Source organism: Myotis davidii, unplaced genomic scaffold (genome assembly GCF_000327345.1).
Source record: "Myotis davidii unplaced genomic scaffold, ASM32734v1 scaffold125, whole genome shotgun sequence".
NCBI lineage: Eukaryota > Metazoa > Chordata > Mammalia > Chiroptera > Vespertilionidae > Myotis > Myotis davidii.
In genome coordinates this window covers 5070782-5088326 of record NW_006299390.1, presented here as the reverse complement: position 1 = coordinate 5088326, position 17545 = coordinate 5070782, and the positions used below count along the sequence as shown (strand labels likewise).

Sequence of the window (17545 nt, the reverse complement as noted above, 5' to 3'; positions counted from 1 at the left end):
TGAGTTAATTCTATGCTCCTTTTATTTCTTTTACTGAGGGAATATTTAACTGCTTGATTTTCTCATTTTAGAAATGGAGATAATATAATTTTGCATACTTTTCAAGTGTAATAACTGGCTTAATTAAATAACATGTCTTGGAAATGGTTTGAAGATGTGAAATAAAGTGTTGTTGAGCCCCTAATATGCCTGAGCTCCAGGCTTCTCTCAAAGAGAGACGAGGCAGCCCAGAGCTGGAAGGAGGAACTGGCAGTGTCAGGGCCACAGAGCATTGTCACCAAGCGTGTCCTTGTTTTGGATTTGGCTCATCTGGCCACAGAGAATATCAGATGGAAAAACCAGACCTTTTAGTGATGATATGATTTTGAAAGATGTATTTTAAAATGTTTAAAATGAAATTTGTTTTATCTTGGCCAAAATCTAAGTAATTCCTTCCTTTCATCACCAAATTTAAATCTGTACTCCGTGGTTATACACACCTTTATCTAATGTAACAAGAAACCTTGCAACCTCATCATGGTGCTACAATTACGCAATTTAGTGATTTTCTGATATGTACCCCTTTTATACAAATTATGCCATTTGACATAATTAGAGCATTTTCTGTCATTAAGTAATTACATCCATAGTCAATAATTCCAAAAAAGGTTTTATAGAGCCCAATTTATAATTAATCCTGAACCCAGACACCCATACAAAAGTTAAAGCTTGGATTTTCAGGTTCTAGGCTGAGTGGAGATAGATTGGCCGTCCATTTATTTTATTTTATTTTTTTTATATACTTTATTGATTTTTTACAGAGAGGAAGGGATAAGGTTAGAGAGTTAGAAACATCGATGAGAGAGAAACATCGCTCAGCTGCCTCCTGCACACCCCCTACTGGGGATGTGCCCACAACCAAGGTACATGCCCTTGACCGGAATCGAACCTGGGACTCTTCAGTCCGCAGGCCGATGCTCTATCCACTGAACCAAACCGGTCAGGGCATTGGCCATCCATTTAATGTCCCCCATGTATCTGTCAGAAGTCCTTTAGACTGAGGACTATAATAACGGGCAGTATAGTAAGTGATTTAGGGTATTGGCTTTCAAGGCATCCTGCCTGGGTGCAAATTTTGCTTCTAGCTCTGTGACCTACAACGTGCTGCTTAAGCTCACAGTATCTCAAGCTCTAGATCTGTACAATAATAATACCCCACTCATGGTAGTTGTGAAGTATACTAGTTAATTCATGTAAGGTGCTTAAAACAGAGCCTCTACATGATGAGTTCTAAGTATAAACTACAGTCACCCTATACATCAGACCTTTTATGCATAAACTCAATGATTTAATCACTTTATGAAAGAACAGAGTTGGATAAGTATTCATTTAAACAAAGATATAAATATATACACATAGTATATGGATTTATACACTCTCTCCTCCTGGTCCTGTGTCACTCACTCTCTGTCCTACTGATCCACATCTTAAACCAATCTGCATCAAGATAGCCACTTCCCATCTAACAAGTAATACACTAATTGTAGCGACTTCCTGTTCTCTTTACCTTGAAGGGATCCAAGTTCGTACTTCAGATACAAAATCAAGCCAAATGCCTTCATCTCCAAGCCCTGCCCTAAAATAGTGAGTAGGTATGTTTAGACTACCCCAGCTCCTACAAGAAGCAAACAGAGTATTTCATGAGGTTTGAGGGAGGACCTGCACTTACTCACAAGCCCTCTCCTCCCAGTGTGCACCCTAGAATCAGAAGGTGGGGTTTTAAAAAGTAACCCACCATGATTGGTTTTTTTCATTCTACTGTTTGATGCCCTGTTATCGACTGTATGTCTACTCTGTCCACTGATATTTATGTGACCACTGTCTCATACAGTCAGGCATTCACTCATTCACCAAGGGCAGCAGAGATAAAAGTCTTCTCCCAGATATAAAACAGCTCTTTCCATTTTTCCTTACCCTAGTGAGATGTCTATACAGAGCTTAAGTATGGACCCCGCTGGGATTGGACGAGGCCCAGGCAGAAGCCTTATTGAGAGGAAGCCTGGCCACTAGCACAGCTCCAGACAGCTACTGCCAGGAAGAGCAAGTGAGGCCATGACCTAGGCAAGAGGACAGGATGAGAATCTAGGTTCATGAAGGTTGAGAGTAACTCAGAGTGAGCACAGAGAGTCCCAGCTGGAAAGCAAAAGTCCAGAGACCAGGTTGTCTAAGAAAGTAGGGAGAAGTCAACGGAGAGCACCCTTCAAAAGATACTGTCAGCTCAGCATCACAGCCCAGTGAGCAGGGGTGACCTTCTATGTGGCAGGCAACTGATAACTCAATTTGGGGGTTCGGCTGTAGGACTGTAAGTCTGCTGTTTCTATAATTTCATAGGCATGGTGATTTTCTGCTCTACAGTCTTTTAAGAACCCTGGCTGAGCGACTTGAGGATTGATGAATGTCACAGCAAGATGTTGTGAATGCTTTACAACTGGACTCTTGACTAATTCCCCCATCTCTGTGCTAACAAAATTGTAGAATTTGTCAATCTGCCACAGAAGCTTTCCCAAACAGTGCCCAAAGCATTATTTGTTCTGTAGTTTTAAGAATTATTTTACAAATGCTAATATTTCACCTGAAGCATGTTTGCTGCATTGACTGTACATGAACAATACATATACCAGCAAAACTTCTGTGGGTCTCGGCTAGCCCTGACTGAAAGATGGGAGAAAGAGCTCAAGGGTTCTCTATGATGACAAGTGTGATGCTACAGCTTCTCAGACCACGTTTCTAATCTACTTACTTTTTAGAGTTTAATATTTTATATTTGGGGACAGGAGAGGGGAAGTCGCAGCCAGAATGCATCAAGTGGTGCCTAAGGTCAAAGTGAAAAATAAAAAAGAATATACCTTTAACCACAAATGTGGGTCTTCCCATCATGGCCAAAACAACCAGAATGGATGACCAAGGGAACCCAGAATAGCATCCTCGATGAACTTTACTATCAAATGAATTCTGATGTTTGGATTTAAAGATTTTTACTAAATGGGGCAAAAGGTAGATAATTAGCTAAAACTCTAAGCAAATTTACCAATTATGCTTTTCAATGTATTATTATGTAAAAAAGCATTCAGTCATATATGGTTCTGATCCAGGGTCTGTCACTGACAGCTACTGGACCTCTCTGCAGTCCTAGAGATTATTCTGAAAATTAGGGAATTAAACTCGACTAAGGGTTTTACATCTTTGTTAACTATAGAAACTTTGTTCAAATGAAATCTTTGTCGGTGGCACATATAGAAAACAAATGAAAATGAAGCTACTTGTCTCAGTCCCTTCAGACTGTTACAACAAAATACCATAGACTGGGTGGCTTACATACAACAGAAATTTCTTTCTCAGCTCTGGAGACTGGGAAGTCCAAGATCAAGGCACCTGCAGATTCAGTGTCTGGTGAGAGCTCACTTCCTAGATGGCCGTCTTTCTTCTGTCACCTTCCCTGGCAGAAGGGACTAGGGAGTACTCTGGGGTTTCCTTTGTAAGGACAATAATCCCATTCATGAGGGCTCCACCATCATGAACGAATCACTTCCCAAAGCCCCCGTGTCCTAGTACCATCAGCTTGGGTGTTAGGATTTCAACACATGAATTTTGGGGAGACACAAACATTTAGATCATAGCACCAATCTTACCAGCCTTATTTGTTGGAAGGAGTTTGGGTAACCCATTTCCTTCCTAATTTGCTGGTTCACCTGGCCCCTGCCACAGTCCAAGGTAGGTGAGCAGATCACAGGAACCTTTGTGCTACACAGTGACCTGTACAGTACATGGCATCTCACATCTTTAAAGTATTTATCACTGATAGGTGAGAGCTGGCATCGAAGCCCTCACGGCACCTGCACCAGCGTGAAAACAAAAGCAGGGCTATCAGTAGGGGACAGAGTTATAATTCTGTCAAACTTAAAATAGTGTGTATCAAAACTGGTTTTGAAAAAAAGAACAAATGGCCATATTTTTTGACTAAACATTTCCTGGCTTACTCTGTGTTGTAATATGACAATGAGAAAATCTGCATCCCCTGCAGGCCCTTCCCCCAACAGGATCTATTTGAGGAGACTTGCAATTACAGTTGGGCATGATGAGTGGTGAGAGGGTAGGAGAGAGTGCTTGAGAACACCCAGGAGGGACCTGTAACCAGATCAGGAATGGTCAGCGAGCATCTCCTACAAGAGGAGAGGCCTCATCTGAATCTACTGGCCAGATAAAATGAAGAAGGGATTTGGAAGAGCAGAAAAATTGATGAACATTGCAGGTAGAAGGAGAAATTAAGAAAGTGTGCAAAGGTTCACAGACAGGAGACAACCCAAAGGCAATGAGAGGAGAGACCATCAGCAGATACAAGAAAAATATCAGAATCTGGGTCAGGGTGAGCCACTAACTTCCTATTAGGGAGCTTGGCCTTTCTCCTGAGGGCCATGCTGACCCGATGCAGAATTTTAGGCCAGAGAGCAACCTACTCTAATTTTTACACAAAGCAGGAAAGTAGAAGGTAAGTTTGAATGAGGAATCAGTTGACCATTGAATGAAGGTGAAGTTGGTTGTGCCGATAGGTGATCTCAGCGGACCTGGCTTTTTCCTTGATAAAAGGCCGTTAGTCCCTGCTTTATCTGCCTCACAAGGCTGTGGTGAGGATTAAAGAAGTTACTGTGTGTCAAAGAACATGGGAAACTGGCAAGTGTCCCATAGTCCTTTAATAAATTGTGGTGGCAGTAACTGCAGCCGTGTTTGGGGGAGGAAACCAGCAGATGTAAATGAAGCTTCATAGAAGACTTTGGTTGGTTTTGTGTATGTGTTTTTCATAGAAGACTTTGAACAATTCAGAAATCCCGGGTGGTTGTATTATTACTTATAAACTGTAAGGAAAGTGATTGAATGTTCAAAAATAGGAGATTGTTGGGATATGTATAGCTGTCAAAAGAACACGTGCAGACTATTTTATCTTCTGTTTCAGTAAAAATAGTGTCACGCATTGGGACCACATTAGAAAAGGAACAGTTTGATATACTCCTAAGTACTTGCACGTAAATTATCTTGAGATGCATGTTACTTTTATTTTATAGGGGGAAAACAGACTCAGAGAGATTACGTGATTTGCTGAAAATTACCAGCCTACAGGTGACAAGGTTATAGAAGTTTGCATTCAAAATTCAGGCACCACTCGTATTTATAACTGGTACTTTATTGTACAGACATAGAATCCTTTCTCTCAAGGCACTGGTACCAAAGATTTAAAATGTCTCCTGGGAGAAAAGTCCACAGGGCAAGAAAGTCTAACTTAAAAGGTGAGGATTGTTGTACGGAACAAAGGAAACAGCAAGAAAGAATATGTCCATCATTCTCTCTATTCTTTTTCACTTTCCAGATCATGGACCGATGGGAGAATCAAGGCAGTCCTCAGACAAGTTTATCTGCTCCGGCCATACCGCAGAACCTGCCCTTCCCGCCCGCCCTTCACAGGAGCTCCTTTCCTGACTCAACAGAGGCCTTTGACCCCAGGAAGCCTGACCCATATGAGCTCTACGAGAAATCTAGAGCCATTTATGAAAGTAGGCGTAAGTGAAAGCCACCGAAAACAAGGGTTACATGAATAATAGCTGAAGCCCTGCTAGGAGTTATACTGAGGCTGAAATGATCTGGTGTGATTTTATGTTTTGAAATTCAAATCATGTCTCAAAAGTAGGGCCAGCTGATCTAAACGTCTCTTAAAAAAAAAAAAAAGCTGTTAACTCCAGAAAAAACTTATAGCTTTGGTTAAATTTTCTTTACCATTGCTACTGAGGAAAATGAGGAATGTCTTTGGGATGGGGAAGGGGGCGAAAGAGGTTGCTAGTTTTGTTTGCACCAAATAATAAGAAATGCTGGGGATTTCCATGTTTAACCTGATCTTGAGTCTGAAGTTTACATTTTTCTCAGAGCCTAGAATGCAGGCACTGAAGAATTTGGGGCTGGGAGCAAATGTTAACCAAATCCTTCCATCTCACAAACATGAAAGGAATGGTTTCAAAAGCAGCCCCGAGCCAGGTGCCAATTATTTCTACCAGAGGCTTGTGCTTCTCATTTAATGCAGTGGAGCCCGTTTGAAAGTTCAGCCATAAAACAAATTAATCGTGTGTGCACTTGACATCCTATTTGAAGGTCCTCTGAAATTATTTCATTGCACTTTATAAATATTAGACAACAAAAGTTTTTAATATTGCATATGTATTCCTTGTGCCTCTTTCCACCATCTCTAACAGGTCATCTCTGCCAAATGTTAGAGGACAGGAATCTGAAGGGCACGAATGTACAATCGGTGAGGGAAAGACACAGCATAATATGAGCATGAGTAGATGGATCGAGAAGCCTAGCCTAGTTGAATGGGTTTGGTCCCTGGTGCTCTTATTTACGGTCTACTGATTTCCTTTGATTCGCTGTTCTGCCAGTGTCTTCCTTCCAACTTTATCACTGAAGCATGAATAGCAAGTTTTAAATTGTGTGTGCTCTCAGAGGAGCTCAGGTCTGCTTGCTCTTTGATGAGCACAGGGGCCAGGAATTATGCACCCAGCTGGTAGGGGGAAAGTAGACATAATACCTTCTCCCCCTCCTCTTCAACTCTTTGTAAAAGTAATTTTGGTGGGTAAAATAGTTAGGACAGCAGGCCATTGAGCAATTATTTTCATCAAATTTTTAAATAATTGGCTATGTATTTCATTCTTCCTCTTTTGGATAAACAACTGAAATGCCTTTGAAGGATTATATAGTTGGAATGACTTTGCAGTGATAGAGTAAGAATAAAGTAGTTACTTTTAGCTAGATAGTATAGGGTATAATTTCAGAGTATTAATGTTCATTAAACTGAAAAAAAATTGAAAGATTTCAGGACAGTTCTTAATACCTTTTATGCTTCAGTAACCAAGTATTCATTGAATACTTTACTCTCGGCACGGTGGGGAGATATAAAAAATGAGTGATATGCCCTGCTCTCACAAGTTTGAGGAAATAAGAAGAATGAGTATAAAGAAATGGAGATCAAGACACAGCACAAGTTCTAACAGGGAAGGTAGGAATGCATTGCAGGATTAAAATCTCACTCTGAGCCCGTGGCTTCTTTAGTGCTTTAATTTGAGAGAGAGAAAGAGAGAGGGGGAGAGAAAAACATAGATACAAGAGAGAAACATCAATCAGTTGCCACCTGTACACACCCAACTGGAGATGGAACCCTCAACCTCGGTATGTGCCCTGACCAGGAATTGAACCTGTGACCTTTTGGTGCACAGCCTGACGCTCCAACCAACTGAGGCACACCGGCCAGGGCTGTTTAGTTTTTTTATTACATTCAGGAAGCATCCAGAAATGCTTCCGCCTGTTTTCGTCCCTTCATTAGTCATCTGCTTCCATCCTTTTGCAGTTTCCAAACCAATGCAAGGCTTCATTATCCAGGGCAAAAGCAATGTTGGTACTTATTCTATCTTCTTTTTATGGTACCCTAATACTGTTGTGTCCCTTATTTTCCAAGCCGAAATTGTCATGACCTTCTTTTCAACCCAGAAAGAATTCTGATTTCTTTATTCTAGCCGCTGCAATGCTGTTTCTGTTCATTGCCTTTCTGCTCCTCACCTGTAATAAACCAAGCAAAGCAGTCTACCTTAACCTGCCCTTTCTTTCCCAGTCTTCCTATGGGAGCACTTTATCCCCACGGCTCCACAGCCACAGGAACAACAAACATCCTGACTCCCCACCTCATGCCCTCTGCCCCCATCAGCGCCCCTCCTATGTCACTGCTGCTGCCACTGTGTTCATGCCCCCCCCCCTTCTTGTTATCACCAGTCTCTCTAATGTTTCTAAGGTTACAGCAATGTTTTCAGGGTCACAATTCTTAGGAAGTCAAAAGAGGGCGAGCTCCTTTTCTTTCCCATCCTTTTCTATCACGTTATTTCATAACACTACATGGAGTGTGAATGAAACACAGCACCCATGGCAAGGTTAGAAAGCTTTACCCTGGAGAATAAGGAAACAAAAACAAAAGCGTGGTACCACTTGCTCCAGTCTCTGGACAGCTGATCTGTCTACTCTGCTCGTGGACATGCAAATGTCTTGAAAGAACAAACGAGCCCTTTGGCCTCCATTCACTTCCGGTTTCCAACGATGAAAAAGTTTCATTCTCTCATTTAAATATTTAGAAAATACCCCCCAAATTTTTTTTTTTAATGAATGGGGGAAAACTCAGTCTATTTCTCATCATCTTCAAATAGTTTTTTTAAAATGATCATGAGATGTATGCATCCACACACAAGGCCCATATTCAAAATATTGACTGTGAACCACTCCTCTTCTTATTCCTTTGAGTCCCATGCATAATATGTAGGTATGTATCTATTTATTTTTGTGGCCCTGGGCTTTTTTTCTGAGTGAAAAATCAGTGGGACCGGGGAGAGAATGGAAAGGAATCCTGATCAATGCTGTCTAAACCAAGTCCTTTGACATTTTCCCTGGCCTGTAGTGATCTCAGGGTATCCTCCTTTGCAACCAGAGCAAAAGCTACAGAGATTTTTGGAATTCACAGTCAAAATTGGGTTGCAGTAACTGAATAAAAGGAGGCACCTCCACCCACGAGCTTCTGCTGTACAGAGCTACAAAATGTTTGTGGTATCGCGGCTGTCAAGAAGTGTTTGGATTCAAGTCACCCATCCCCTGCAAATGATGGAAATTTATCAAGTGATGTAGATGCTGCTGTGCCTCGTTTGGCTCATAATTAGATTATGCTGACATTTTAATGTGCAGGCACAGGACATCTTAATAAAAGCGTATTCCTAGGGGGAAATGTAGTGATTTTAAACCAACAACGACAGCCATAGGATACTGGTATCCCATGAAACAGGACATGACAAGTCCACGCTTATAGAAGAAAGCGACAAACACCTCCCATCTCCATGAGGTCTTCTCTTGAGGAGGTGGGACTGAAGAAAGAAGGAAGATTCTTCCACCTGGAAGAACATCAGGCCGAGTAACCAGAGGTGGCACCTTCAGGCTCCACATCCATCAACAAGAAAGCATGAGCCACTCAGCTTGTATCTAGAACTCTGCTGGGCACCCACAAGAGGACAACCATGAGAAAGCATCTCTGCTCATACAAAGCTCACAGCGAAATTGGGAGACAAAGAAAATCATAGGAAAACAATTTCTGAAAGAGGCTGCATTACACAACACAGCAAATAATATCAGTATTTTAACATGCGAAATCGTGTAGTAAATGTAGACAATAGTTTCAATACAATTAGATAATTAGACCAATAATTTCTCATTTCATGTGCAAAATTGATATTTAATCCATATTTAATCCAAAGAATGTCCCTTATTAAATATCTTTTAATTATCAAAAATCTAGTTAGTTTTTATTGGAGAAGCTGTGCAAAAAGAATTTTTTGTACCAATGTAATTCCATATAAAAGAATTATGCCCCCCCCAAAAAAAAAATCCTAAAAGAAGTTTTGACCAATGGGGTTTCTGGGATTTTGTGTTAATTATTTAAACATTGACCCTCTGGCATTACCAGCAATTCCTAGAAAAGAGCAAAAATCTTCCCACCCCCTTCTCTACTCAAGACTTTTAGATAAATGTCACTTTTCTCTGGTTTCAGCCTCTCTTGATAATTGACTTCTTGTTGTCCCCATTACTTTTCCATTTTAAAATTGAAAGCAAAGGAAACTAGTCCCCGCTGAGTTACGGCATAAGCCATGCTATTTTACACTTCTACCTCCTCTGTCCTTTCCCCATGGATCTCATGAAAGAAGGAGTTTAATTTTCTCTGCAATCACAAGAGGAAGGGCTTGCATTTTCTTGGTTTGTGTGCTAACATTCTGAATGTTGGGCTGTTTACACCATGGCTAACCTTGAAGCCCTCACTGCTCTCCTCCTGCTGCCATTCTTTCTCTCTATGATTGTGTCATCGCTTCAACCACATGTTTCTGATCTGATAAACATTTTATAACGGCCTGCTCACCCATGAGACTACCTACAGTGACTATGCATGCCAGTTTGTTTAGAACAGTCCTGCCCTGTGTTGTCCTGGCATAATTACTAATAGCTCTCCTTTCACTCACCAGGTTGTCCTTATTTGAATGATAAATTATATGGCTTCCTTTTACCACATCATCTATTAAAGAAATAGACATCATTCTGTCCAAGAAAAGCATATATCTAACTGTACAGACCATGAATAAAAATTTTAATACCTACTCTGATAAATAATTTCTTTCAAGTTACCTTATTTGGTGGACTGAATTTTTGCCCATACATGTTTACCCCTAATTTGAAGTAAAAGACTTACGTGATGACTTGTCTTAGTAGCCAAACTCCCAGCCAACTCCTCCCATATGCAGAAAATTGTACATATGTACAAATACAGAGCATGGCAAACTAAGTAGAAGAAATAGGGAGCAGGGCTTCATGCATTCAAGTACTATATCGTGGACTTTTCATTCTTATCACAGAGAATAAGTCAGATTCAACATCACAATCATCACAGGACCAACCGGGCTTAATTTTGTCTGTCTTCCCGACCCTAGGAAAATTATCCCTACATAACTGCAGTAGATGGATATCATGACTCCTCTCTCTGTTGCCAAGCAAGGGAACACAGAGCGCTTCCCAAAGAAAATGACTTTGTAATCTTACAAAATAAAGTTTTGATCACGCTAATGAAGGGGATTTAGGAATGAGGACCTTGTCCTGTTGTGTCAGTTTTCTTTAAGCCAGGCTTATTCTCAAGGTTTGTCTCATCCTCAGTTCATGAGGCCATTTCCTGGGCATCCTCCTCCCTGTGGGCTCAGAGGCTGGAGCCGACAAGCAGGTGAAAGCAGAAAGAGGCAAAGGACAGTCCCTATTCCCTGAAACTCTACCCTCGCGGGTCTACACCTTGGCAGGAACCCAACTTGAGTTATGACTGAAGTTTTACAAACTTTTTTCTCTTCACATTGAGCCTTAGTTATTATAAGTAAACAATTTATGAGGTACAACATGTCCATGCTCCTTTGCAGTAAGACATCATTCAGATGTAAGATCATAAACACGTCAGGGATCCATATGGTATAATGTGCCTTAGAGTATGACCTCTGTGAAATGGAAATGCCTCTGGAATTTCTTCAAAGGGAGCTCACACCATCACTTTTTCTTTCCATGAATTAGGAAGCATTACCCCATAACAAGCGGTAAGGCTCACACCAGAGGTGGCAATCTAAAGGAACCGCAGGCCATTAAAGAGCATAACGGAGGAGCAAACTGTATTTTAGTGCTATACTTGACATGAAATTATAAATTGTAGCCAATCAAAAGTGGACAATTGTGCTTTTTACATCTATGGTTTTTATTCTGCTCTTTTGTGGTTCATTGTTCATTGTGGAATTTTCATGTTTCAGTATTATAATGCTCATGTAATTCATGGCTAATCACAAATGGGTGGTTGAATTTCTAAACCATCAATTTTTCTGCAGCTCTTTCTTTGTCATTACTGAGCAAGGGTTGTAGTTAGCATTGTCTCCCACGCTAAGAGCAGAACCACCTGGAAAGAGGAGGCAGTATAAAAATACTATCCCCCACAGCACAGCCCTGGAAACACTGAGTGGAAACTGACGGGGACAGCCACATGATGCACAGTGCTCACAACCAGAGCTCCAAATCCTATACAAGCCTTCTGCTTGACCCTACCTGTCTCCAGTCTTCTTTGCCTTTATAGTTAATTACCTAATATGGTCACACTGGACATATCAATAAGTTTGGAAAGATTTTGATAAATTTATGGATGCCACAGCTGCAGGCAGCTAATGAGTAATTATAGAAGGCTACCTGACCTTCCTAGAGAACGTCCTCAGGTCTAGCACTGCTACGTCAACCCTGCCTCATCTGCCCCAACATTGCTGGTGTCCGATGGCTTTCAAGTACCCCCCACAAATGTCCTCTGAGTGCTATTGAAATATTAAAATAAGATGACCTGGAAATGATAAGACACTTTTACCAGTAACTTTAACATGAGAATCATAAATAAACGAGGAAAAATTAATAACATTATCATTTAAAATGTCCTGAACTGTACTATGAATGTTAATTTCATATACCTTTGCCCCATGGGAAAATCGTTATTGCGGTCTTTAATATAATTTATGTTATGGTTTGATCTGTGTAACAAATTTGCCTTTCAGCTGGAGTTTCTAATATATCACATTATGTATCATTATATAGTTATAATATATTGATAAAGAAGATCAGTAAATTCAGTTAAGCTGTCTTTGCCATTTTTAATATGTAGATTTTAATTTGGAAATCTAATTTCAAAGATAATATTTTCAGGTAGCTTTGCAAATAATTATGGTAATATTTATTTTTCTAACAGGTTCCTTTTTATAAAGAAAGTTACTAGGATATGAGTTAAGTAATAAATAGTGAAATAAAAGTTAGATTGGGGACACATTTTTCACATGTATTTTAAAAACTAGATCCATTCCATTAGCTTATAAATTTATTTGATTCAGTGTTCAAAAGTTAATGCTTCTGGAATCAGACAGAAGACAATGGGAGGGGGAATAATGTGTGAAGTAAACTCTAAAATGAGTCCTTGATTGAAAGTTATTTAGTATGTCAAAGCATTTTGTTGGTAGCACAAGTTGACGATGTAACTGAAAGAACTTTCATGAATAAATATGAGACCATCAGGGCTGAAGTAAACTGAGTGTAATTGCTGGATGACAAGTAGGTCCTAGTGAGATTATGATAATACAAAATGTCAGGTTTACAACTAATGGAAGTGTTTAGTGGTAGCAGTCTCCTGATACCGCTCTTTCTTTTGATGAAAGTACATTTCTCAATTTATAATCCTAAGCAGTCACACTAAACATGGAGATTTTTAAAAAAAAAAAAAACAATTCTGCTAGACAACTAATGTGCCTTTGCTGTGAAAACACAGACTGCCTGGCAGGTGTGATCATCCTGCCTGAGACTAGCTGTGCAGGGTCCACTGGGGAACGTGTCAAACACGTAAGGCCTCCAACCTTATCAGCACCTCCAAGAGGGCTCCCTTTTCATTTTCTTTGTTGAATAGTGTAGGACTCTATTTGAAACAAACAAAGTTTAATTAGTAAGTAATCAGAATTTGGTCTTATTTAAATTTTTTTAAATGTAATGACATAATATTAGTGCTTCATATGTGTGTGTATATTTCAGAGTGTGTTCTAATATTGTATACTCATGTTCATGAATTTATATGTAGCATAGACATCATAATTCCCATCAGCGGTCTCTATTGCTAAAATAAACCAATTTAACTCAATTACTGATACATAAGTTCAACTATCCAGAGTAAATATCAAAATATCTGGACCTGTATACATAAATCATCACAATCGTTGATTGAATTTTCCACTTTTAATTATAATATGTAGTTGATGTCACAATATCATAACATGATTCTAAAAGACCTGTATTACATATATTTTGGATTCTGGATTGACTTTACTTTCAAATAAGCATTCTTATAAATAGAATCAAAGGTTAGTATTTGGAAATGGTAATCTTTTTTCCATTTTGATCTAAAGGAATTCAGGTTTTTCTATTTTACATGCATGTAAAATAAATACATTTATAGACATGTTCATACACATAAAACAGTAAATCTGTCCACTAATTTCCATAGATTTTAGAGGAAAAAATAATCATTAAACATGAGCACAAATTGGGGGTGAGACATAATAGCAACAAAAAGAAAGTAAAGATGAATTTTAAAATGCCATAAATGAGTTTCGATTTTAATTCCCCATTTTCCCATCCAGAACAAGTGCCACCAAGGACCAGTTTTCGAATGGATTCCTCTGGCAAGTATCCTCCAGTTCTCACAGTCCTGTGAATGATGTCTTCCATTTTGTGTAACAAATCATTCTTCTGAGTAGTATCAGTTAATTAGTATGTAATCACTGTGCTAATTTTATCCACCTACAGAAGCATGTATTTAAGATAGAAAGTAGGTCTCATCAAGGTGAGCCTACATGACTGTCAAGGGGGGAAAAAAAGAAGAAAACAGTCATATTTATTCATTTATTTCATAAAATGCTTTAGTTAAAGACAACATTAAAAAGCAGGTGACAAGGAAGCCACCAGACTGACTAGATCTGTGCCGTAGCTTCTAGCCACATGTGGCTGTTGGGCACTTGAAATGTGTCTGCTCTGAGCTTGAATATGCTGTAAGATGTGTGTCAAGTCTACACCAGGTTTCAAATACAGTACAAAAAAATACAGAAATGTATATCTCAATTATTTTATATTGATTAAGGCTTAAATAATATTTTGACTATATTAGGTTTAAAAAATATTATTATATTTTATGGTACCTGTTTTGATTTGCTTTTTAAAATGTGGCTACTAGAAATTTTTTCATTACTTATATTGACTACATTTTATTTATATTGGACATCCCTAGTCTAAATACATATAAATAAGAAGCTAGAATATGTAAAGAGATTTGTAATTTAGACATTTTCAAAGAACTTATTAGAAATTTTGCTAACATAGAATGAAATTATTTTGACATCAATTAAATATCTATATAAATTTAATTTTTTAACCATTCCAATTATAAAATGCTACATTTCAATCGTTTTTAAGTTAGATTAGAATATTATAATTTCAAGTATAAGAGCTGTTAGTAATAATTAACTTACTTAAAAGGAAAAACAATTTGACCTAACCATTCTGAAAATACTTCCCAATTTGGTTTGGGCTAAAATATTTAATGTTATTGTGGAAATGAAGAAAGAAAAGGAAGATTCAGATTTTTTTATTCCTAAGAAGTGCTTTGAACAGCTGATTAGAGCACTGGATTGAAAGCCAGAACACTGAAACAATTGCAGAAAAGAGCGTTTTATAATAATAGTACTATTTCAGGTCTGTAGGCTCACAGCACACATCTCTAGAGTGTTCCCATGATGACAGCTCATTATCCATCTCAGCATGTTCTAACACCCCCCTGGAGAATATATGTGCTCGAGATCATTTCATTCTGTAAGTTTCCATGTCATTTTTTTGGATATGTAGAAAATATGGACAATAACTGGTTACCATTTTGTCCTCAAATAATGTCCTCAAATACTTGCTTATCTTGGTCTGAAAATTTTTATAGCATGATTATTCTTATATGCTGACGGGAAAAACCTTATAATGTTTAAGAATATCTTATGCCTAGAGGGAAAATGAGACCTAGTAATTACAGTTGCAAAATGAAATCAGGACTTAATTTGAGATTCTAAATCTCAGTGCCCTAGCCACAGCAGGCACATTTCTTTAAAAATCTCAGCTTCTGAAAGTACTTTATTTAAAAACAAAAGAAGGAAGCGGAAGGCCGCCTAATAGTTTAGATTACCTTGATGTATGTGCAAAATACTATTTTTATATTTCAAAAGATACAAGTTGCTTAAAAGAGAATTATAGTGTAGTTGAGTATATGCAAGACAGATTTTCAAGAAGATAACCAATCCAAATATTTTGTTAAATGTCCACACAAGTTATCAAAATATTCCGGAAAATTATGACTGCATCCAAAATAAACAAATCTCCTATAGTACTGCTCACATTTATAAAATGTCCTTTATCCAATTCTGTGTCATGATTTTTGACTCAGACATATTTATCATAATTGTGAGGTATTTTGTTAACTTTAGCTGCATAAGATGCTTAGGTACAGAGGCAAAATTGGTAATAGGAATTCCTAAATAATGTATTTTTGAAGCTAAGTGATAACTTTAGAGTAGAATAATACTCTGGTTTATGGGGTCTGCTAGATTTGTATCTTAAAACAATTAAATTCAAGAAACATTTATTTGGCAACTTCTATAGGCTATACACAATCGAATACTATAGATAGACAAGGATCATTTTGTCATCACTAAGAATTTTAGTGAGAAACAGTGAATTCATAGCCAGGACCTTTGAATGGAGAGCTCCATCCAAAGACAGGAGAGCCAGGGCATGGAATATCACAGAAAGTAAGGGTATAAATCATTTCCAGAAGAATTTTCCTTGTTTAGAAATTTAAAAAAAAATTAGGATGGAAGCATTTGAGATCTTGCTTCCTGGCATGTCATCAGTTTGACTCAAACTCTTATAAAAATTTTAAAAAGAAATCAGGGGTTCTAAAGGGTGTATCAAATGAGGCACAGAAATCAATCAGAATGAGGAAAGAGAAAATGGCCATTCAATTCGGTCATTAGGACATCATCAATGGCCCTGAAGACAGCAGTTCAGTAATGCCAAAAGAGCAGAAACCAGACTGGCAGGAGTAAGTCAGAGATGAGAGAGTGAAGATGAGGGAGTGAACAATCCCATAAGGACTACTCTTCCCAGAGAGAAATGGGTAGGTAAGTAGCGGGTATTTAGGATGGGGACATCTGAGTTTATTTGAAGGATGAAGGAGAGAACTAACTAGAGTAGGAGATGCCTTCTACTACAGCGGAAACATATCTCACCGCATTCACATCACCAAAGGTATAAAAGGAAAAAGTAAAGGGAAGGGATTCTTTTAAGACAAAAATGTGTTAGCTACTTAGCTGGCAATGTTATACTCGAGCCATAGAAACTATTTAATTCCTGTTTAACTCATTCTGTATTTGGAGTGCATTGGAAACCCAGCAGCCAGAGACAACTTAATAACCACCTATGATTCCTGATTCCATCCTCGTACCTTCTTCCCTAGACCTCTTTACAAAGAAATGCCAAAAAATTAATGTTCTTTTCAGAAGGAAAAATTGAATGAATTCAGTCTCTGTGCCAAACTGATAATAAGCTCGTGGTACTTATGCTTTAATTAAAACACGAAAGGGGATTCAAGTACCAAAATTTAATTGACATGTTTACAGCAGCATCCCATGTGCCAAATTAATCCATAAAAAAATGCTGTTCTTTGCATTTTGAAGCTTGAATCATTCATAAAATTAATCAGTTGTGTGTAGTCACCCATCCTTTTCCCTAAAATTGTGCACAAAGTCATATCTTTCAAAATCTAGACCAAGGTATATATAACATTGACACCTCCCTGGAGTCTTAGTGGGAAATAAGAATCAGCTTTGAAATTCTACTTTATTGTGAGGAAAGTTGTCTTGATACCTGGATGTGGCCACCATTTGCTACTTTTGAATGTGTTTGCTTTTTCAATATTAGTGGGAGCCCAGGATAAATCCGGACTTGTAAATTCCATTCCTACAGTTTTCCATGGTGGTCAGGTGTCTTAGATGAGTATCTTAAGCTGCTTTATTTCATGATGCCCGAGGCCCTGGCCCTGGCTTCTAAGGCAGTACAACGCTGGCCATGCCTGGCCATTGCACACCGATGTCCGGAGTGTTCTGTCTCTCCTTAGTCCATTTCTTCACAACCCCTGCCTCATCTTGAGAGAATCCCTGACAGTTCTGTAAAAAGAGCTGAGGAAAAAGGGGAAAAGAGCATGGAAAGAGAATAAATAAGAAAGAAGATGAGGAAAGAAGGATGTTGGTGGGGGCAT

At 38.6% G+C, this 17545-nt stretch overlaps 1 protein-coding gene across 3 annotated transcripts in view; it reads left to right on the top strand.

Annotated features, from left to right (window-relative positions):
* The window catches only part of MAGI2 (membrane associated guanylate kinase, WW and PDZ domain containing 2), a 1072297-nt gene that overhangs the window by 1004097 nt on the left and 50655 nt on the right, over positions 1-17545 (top strand). For 2 of the 3 annotated variants that reach the window (XM_015571230.1, XM_015571232.1), the window contains 2 exons: positions 5399-5588; positions 13833-13874. In XM_015571230.1, coding sequence (XP_015426716.1) covers positions 5399-5588; positions 13833-13874 — 232 coding nt within the window. The remainder of the gene's footprint in view (positions 1-5398; positions 5589-13832; positions 13875-17545) is intronic. The other variant, XM_015571231.1, reaches the window with a different exon arrangement.